The following is a 7,439-nucleotide window of genomic DNA, read 5'->3' on the forward strand; positions in this document are numbered from 1 at the left end:
TCCATCTCTCCATGTCACCATCTCTGTCTCCATCCCTGGCATCACTGCCTCTCTGGGTAGGGTCCCGTTCTCCAGTATTCTCACTTGATGGTCCCAGGGACCTCCGCTCCTGGGCTGCAAAATCAATCACTCTCCTCCTTTTGTCAAAAAACATCTACCTCTATATTTCCTACACTCACAGCCCTGATGGCAATTATTCATTATTGTACCTTAAGAGTCTTATCCCCATTTCCTTTTGCCAGCCCAGTCCCAAAGGATTGGAAAACCATTCAGTGGTGATTCTACCTTCCCCCGTTCTGTCTGGAACTAGGTTCCCTCTTGAAAGCTTGTAAACCACTCACTTCTTGTCTTTATAGGCCACCCTCATTTTGGGTAGCCAATGTCTAAGTTGCCCATCCCTGTCAACCCTGTGTGCTGAGGGGGGTGGGAGTGATCCTTGTTGTAAAGATTTGTTCTCTTTTTTGTTACAAATCGTATTGGTTAAGAAGGCTGTGAACCTTAAGGCCAGCAGTTCAAAACTACCAGCTGTTCCACGGGAGAAAATGAGACTTTCTGCTTCCGTGAAGATTTACACCCTCAGAAACCCTGCACAGTGTCGCTATGAGTCGGTTCCGACTCCACGGAACGTAACCGCCACCACCACATTCATAAGTATACGTAAAGTTCATCAAATTGTAGCAGGTTACTCTTTTTATTTCCCCTCTTTTTTTTTCTTCTAGTCGAGTTCTGATCATCCAGCCATTGAAGCCAGGTCAGGTGGGTACTATCTGCAAGTATGGTGTTCTTGTGCATCTCTGAGATTCCACTTTTGAAATCCCCCCATAAAACAGTCACCGTGACTTTTTAAACTGACTTCTCTGACTTGAATTTAAAAAATGTAATTGACCCAGCAGAATCTCTAGCAAGTCACTCTTTTGAATGGATCTTTTTTGTTTTAAGGCACTGTACTGCTAACTACAAGGTCAGAAATTTAAAGCTAACAGTTACTTCTAAGAAATCCTATACAGGGTCACTATGAATGGAACTTAACAACAACAACAGTGAGACTAAGAAGTCCTAGTGTGGCACTATCGGATAAGCACTGGACTGCTAGCAGAAAAGTCAACAGTTCAAACCCACCAGCCACTTTTTGGAAACTCTATACATGATCGCTATGAGTTGGAGCCCACTGGACAGCAATTAAAAACAACACACAATGAGGCTAAGGAAGCATGGTAACTCACTGGACTTTGAACCACTGGAAACTCTGTATGAGGTAGCTATATGTTGGAACAGACACAATGGCTCTTAGCAACAACAAAATGAGATAAAACAAATGTATTGCTGAAAGAACTTGTCTGCAGCCATCCACTGATAGAAGAGACGTGTTTAAACATGTTTTACCTGGAATCAACCCATGATGTAGGAACTGGAACCCTAGTAGAAATACTTTTATTTATTTATTTATTTATTTATTTACATCTTTGCTTTTTAAAAATAATTTCATTCGAATATACAGACCCACCCCCAAAGTTATGTATGCTTGATGCTAATTTAGGGTCAAGTGTCCTGTTTCCAGGCAAGAGGTTTGCAGCTTACAAATGGGGTTGCCTTTGCATGAAATGCTTAACTTTATTTAATAATCAGTCTTGCTGGAATTTTCCTGTTTGGCTTCTGTTTAGTGTCTGTTCTGTTCTAGATAATATTGTGGGACTTTAAGGATGTAATTTTTTTTTTTTTTTATTAAGAATGAAATGAAATGAATTCATATAAAATGTATTATCCCTAACAGTAGTCAAGGGAAAGTACCAGAATTCAAGCCGTAATCGTTTGTCTTCTGTAGTAGCAGAGATTTTCAGAGCAGTTACACTCTTGTCTTTACAAAATAATGGAGCCATCAAGAACATAGAGGTTAGTTAGTGAACTAGCTGAAGTGAAATTAAAGGTGTGTGGGAGAATTTATCATGAGTAATTAAACAGCAGAGGCATTCCTCTGTGCTCTCAAGAAATACACCTCTGCTGTTTTCAGAGCTGTTAAATTATACATTAAAGATTTTTTTTACTCCATGTATTTTGCTCTGAACTAGACTTAATCCTAGAGTATTCTGTTCATGGGAGGACAGACCAAAATTGTTATAAGAGTACTTATAAGTTAGTTGTTGCATTGAAAAATCTACTGATTGGATTTTTTTGTGTGTGTGCTTCATGGTTAAGCCTCCAAACTAACCTGAAATAATGTTCCCTACCTCTACCCCTGCTTCAGTAAATTTTTATTATATTTACTGGCTGAAAATTCATAATACTATTAAGATTGTTGTTAAGTACTGTCAAGTCAATTTCGACCCATAATGACCCTGTTTCCGAGGAGCAGCTGGTGAGCTTGAACATACTATTAAGATAGGTAAATAAAAACTAAAGTTGTTTTTTTTTTTGTACTTTTAAATGGCAGTTGGTTCACCGTATTGTCTGCATCTTCGAGTTAAGTTTTATTCCTCAGAACCAAATAATCTTCGTGAAGAGCTAACCCGGTAAGACCACCATCTGCATTTGTACAGGGGTAGTTTGTAGCTAAAGATGACGAGAAATTGTCTTTAGAATTTTTCCCAGTTTATACGAAGTTGGTGATTTGGGTTCCTTGTTCCCAGGGCTTCAAACCCATTCTTTCTGGTTTAATCATGACCCATGAAGTAGAAGTGGAACACACCCGAATATGCAAAGTGTGAATGTACCAGAACAATAACTAGACTAGAAAAACTTACGGAATGCCTCTCTGCTACAAATTTTATCTTCTTCAGAAAACAAAGACAGTGTGTACATTGCATAGCAACCAAATCTCTTGACTTGCAGAGTTGGAAACAACAGTGCCATGTTAAAAGACGGCAGCTGGCCATGCTGCTCTGCATCTGTGTTGCTTTCCATCTGTTCCAATTTTATTACTTTGGCCATGACTAAACTGGTTTGAACTGGCTGTAAATGTGCTTGTCCCTGGTAGTAGAACCTGATGATAGAATATCATTCTGGGATGGTGTTTTTTATGATTATGAGTCTTTCCTATATTTACCAGTTTTCAAAAATAAAGAATTGGTTCCCTAGCATCCAGCAGAGGCAATTAGATTTGTTATTATTGAGTTTTCCTGAGTTTCTTTACCAATTGAGATGCCACTAAGGAGCTCTGGTATCATAGTGGTTACGAATCAGGCTGTGAACCGCAAAGGTCAGCAGTTTGAAACTACTAGCTGTTCCGTGGGAGAAAGATGAGGCTTTCTGCTCCCGTAAAGATTTACAGCCTCAGAAACCCTGTACAGAATCTCTATGAGTCGGAACCAACTCCACGGCACACAACAACAATAACAATTAATTTAAAAAAAATTATATCTGATTTGGTTTGTATTGCTGTTGTCGTGTGCATGTTGAGTTGGTTTTGACTCATAGTGACCCTGCATAGGATTTCCAAGAGTGTCTGGTGGGTTTGAACTGCAAACCTGTAGCTAGCGTGGTTAACAGCCCAAAGTTTATCCTGCAGTGTTCTGTATAGGTTATATACACTTTATTTTATGTTGTCTTGCTTCTTTGGTACTTAATTTATTGGTGTTTATATTGCAAAGTCATGATTTCATGCATACAAACTATTAAGTGAAAAAGCTGAGTCATTGAGTTCCTTTAGAGTGGTTTCCCCTATGCTTCTGTCTATTCCTGTATCCCTTCAGGATGGAGACTGTGTTGTCATAGTAAAGTTACATTTGATCACAAGGCTCAGATTCAATCATTTGCTTTACATTTTCTCTCTTAAGCTTGATAAACTGTGTTTTGTGGTCTCTTCTCTATTCCCTGTGGTTGTGTGATTCATTCATTGCCCTTTTCTTCATGTTGTTTTTCCCTAAAGACTTTATCCTTTGTAAAAATACTGTAATTAGAATGTTTCTTCTTAAAATAGAAGAATGAAATTATTTTTTCACAGTGTATTGTTCTGTTTAGTTAAATGCATACTTTTTAAATCTGTTTTATAGGTATTTGTTTGTACTTCAGTTAAAACAAGATATTCTCAGTGGAAAGTGAGTATTAGATACTGGATGTAAACTGTAGATTTTCTTGGGTGGTTGAAAGTAATTTAAAAGAAGTTTCTTGGTTACAGTTTCATAGAAAAATTCTGATCAAATGGGGCAAAATGTAGAACAGAATTTCACATTCCCATAGATTCTAGACTTTCTGAAGCCATGGAGAGTGGATAAATCCCTGAAATTACTGCCCTGAGGTAATATTTAAACCCTAAATCAAAACATTCCTGAAGTCATCTTAAAGCTGAACAGTAGTTTTGCTTAACTAGAGCAAAAGAGGACTGCCTTGAGCATTGTGTTATTTTTAAAACTCTTTCTGAAAGCAAGCTGACAACAGCAGGTTGAGTTTATGCTAACTGGGGAGAAACTACTCCGAAGAAGGTGGGTGAGAAGAACTACACAAGTCCTAGAACAGGGGTGGGGGACCTTTTTCTGCCAAGGGCCATTTGGATATTTATAACATCACTTAATATAAATTTAAGTTACTATAAAAAAGCTCTTAGATTCATTGAATTTTGAGCCCACCTATACTCGGGTTGCCTTGACAAGGCCAGATCAAATGATTTCGAGGGCTTTATACGGCCTGTGAGCCAGATGCTCCCAACCCCTGTCCTAGAATGCCATTGATCTCACTAAATTGTGTGTGTAGAAACTGTTTAGATGGTGTAGGTTTTGCTATATAAATTCTCAACAATAACAATAAAATAAAATTTAGAGGAAAAAGAAATAATTATAAAAACAAATGATTGACTTAAAAGTATTTCTATATTTCCTGAACTAACAAATTCATGTTTTGGTCTCAGATTAGAATGTCCCTTTGATACAGCAGTTCAGTTGGCAGCATATAATCTACAAGGTAAGGAATTTTTATATTGACTGAAAGACTAGAGCATCCTCCTCTTGTGTGTGTGTGCACCATTCAGTTAAGGAACTTTAAAAGATTCAAAGTGATGTGAGAGAAAAACAACACTGCCTTCATCTAAATGAACTTGGGTCATTATTCAACTCTTGGTTATTTTAGGACATTGCGTTTTATTTCCTTTCTCTTTTTCCTCCCTTTCCATGCATAGTTTTTTCAGATAAAATTTCCTGCCTACTTGATAATGCAGTAAATGTTATGATTGAAACTTCAACCGTTTTCATTCTTTGAAAAGATTGCAGTGAGTGATACAGGAGTAAAGTGTTGATATAGTGTTGATATAGTATTGATATAAAGTGATACTTGGTTTGCTCTCTTTAGTCTTATTTGTAATAAAGACTTCATGAAAGAAATCCTTAAAGCGTATTTTAAAGTTCCTGATTTTTATTTCAAGAATGAAAAAAATTTGTTTACCAATTAATAAGACTAATGAAGCACCCACTCTTTTGTACGTTGTAAATTTGATCAAATATTGTTAAACTTGAGTTTCTCTTATAAAGGGAAACAGTATTATCTCAGCCCTTGTTTATAAAATGAAGACAAATATTCTGGTTGGAGTATCTATATATGCTAAATAAAAATAATATTTATTGATTACCTAAAGATAATGTTTTAAAGCTTTTTAATGATTTTATAATTGTCCCAAGCTCCTCTAAGATCAGTTGTATTTACTTACCATTGTATGGGTAATAATAAGGCTAACTCTGTAGGTGTTAATAGTAAATCTAATATTTTTTGTTTATTTTGCACTTCCACTCATTATGAAAGCAATTATTTTGTTGATAAAGGATTATTGATTGGAATCCTGGTGAGGCACTGTACAATAAGCATTAGACTGCTAAATGCAAGGTTAGCAGTTCAAATCCATCATCCACTTGTTGGAAACCCTAATCAGGGTTGTTATGAGTCGGAACCAACTGGACAGTACTAAAAACAGCAATTGGAGGAAACGTCTGTGCTTCTAAAATTTTGCCACTATTATATGTCTCCATCTACCCTGTCTCCAGATTTAAAATGTGTTTTCATCTCCAGATTGTCATATTGATGCTATTTGAAAATCATGTTTCTCGTATTGCAGTGATCAGAAGTGTGTATTTGCACTCATATTTTTATGCAAGCACACTTTTTTTTATTTTTTATTTTTATTGTGAATTAAGTAATAGTTTACATGGGAGAACATCGTTTTACACTTATCGTTTCATTGCAATGCTTATAATCTCCTCTGTGCATCATCACTCAACAGTATTTGTTTCTGTTCCCTCTAGATTTTTGAGAGGAAAGGGGGATGTACACAAAAACACTCAGGAGTATATAATAATTTAATAATACAGTAATACAGGGCACATTACCCATAAGCCTGCCTCCTGGCCACCAGCACTCAGTCTTTCCATTTCCATGAGTCTAGAGTCCTCAGCTGCTCTCTGTTTCTGTGTCCTCTTCTCTGCCTCCATCTCTGGTGTCGCTGCCTCTCTGGATAGGGTCCCACATTCCTCTGAGCATATACACTTTTTATGTTTCATTATTTCCTATGTGAGGTTGCTAGTTCTAAAAACGATCTCATCTTCTGAAAACCAGACATTTTTATTATGTATGTTATACCATTTATTGCTTTGTATATTCTTTTTGTGTCTTATTTATGCAGGTTTTATACAGACCAAAGTATATGTTTCTTGAAAATAGGATTTTAATACATAAACGTATGTACTTTAAATAAAATATTTGACATACCCACATATGTTCAATAAATAATTATTTTTTTATTCATACATGTGACTCTGTTCTCCCTTAACTCTACTTATACCATATTTTCTCCCAAATAGGAATGGTTTTGTACTTTCAGTCCTATTCATAGCACCTCTTTTACATTTTAGGCATAATAGTTTGCACAATCCTAGTATTTCTAACATCTTTTAGAACAAATTTGCTAAGGTGTTACTCTTCATAAAATGAGCTCTCTGCTCTTTATTTGTGATTCACATTTTCTGTCTTCAACAACAGTTTTTTATTAGCTTTTTCTTTTCACATTGTCAAGGTCAGCTTTTCTTTACTATTTCTGTATATTCCAGTATCTTGAATGACATTTGTAGAGTGGTTGGTTTGGTGCTTCTAAAAGACATGGTGATTTAGATGAAAGAATCATTTCCTCAGTGATAAAAATAGACAGCATAGTATCTATTTTCCCAGATTGGTTTGAAGTTAAATGATCTTATGTATGTAGTGCAGTGGGTATCACTAGGATTTTTATCTCAAGATAGTTCTGTATATTTTTTTTTCTTCAACTGCATTTTTTCATCAAAATAGAAATATTTACATTTTAAAAAAATTAAAGCAATATCCTTTTAATGAAGAATTTCCCAGAGTTCCTGTTCCATCTTTTCCTTTAACCCCAAGTAGCTGAAGAAAATGAAAACAAGTCCATAAGAGCCAAAATATGACCTTGAATATATCCCATCTGAATTTAGAGATCATTTGAAGAACAGATTTGA

General features: G+C 35.9%; 1 protein-coding gene across 2 annotated transcripts in view; it reads left to right on the forward strand.

The window, feature by feature from the left end:
• The window catches only part of EPB41L5 (erythrocyte membrane protein band 4.1 like 5), a 169,130-nt gene that overhangs the window by 49,896 nt on the left and 111,795 nt on the right, over positions 1 to 7,439 (forward strand). For both annotated transcript variants that reach the window (XM_006868729.1, XM_006868730.1), the window contains exons 4-6: positions 2,429 to 2,507; positions 3,987 to 4,031; positions 4,838 to 4,890. In XM_006868729.1, the coding sequence (XP_006868791.1) occupies positions 2,429 to 2,507; positions 3,987 to 4,031; positions 4,838 to 4,890 (177 nt within the window). The remainder of the gene's footprint in view (positions 1 to 2,428; positions 2,508 to 3,986; positions 4,032 to 4,837; positions 4,891 to 7,439) is intronic.

This window comes from Chrysochloris asiatica, unplaced genomic scaffold (assembly GCF_000296735.1).
Source record: "Chrysochloris asiatica unplaced genomic scaffold, ChrAsi1.0 scaffold00123, whole genome shotgun sequence".
Lineage (NCBI taxonomy): Eukaryota > Metazoa > Chordata > Mammalia > Afrosoricida > Chrysochloridae > Chrysochloris > Chrysochloris asiatica.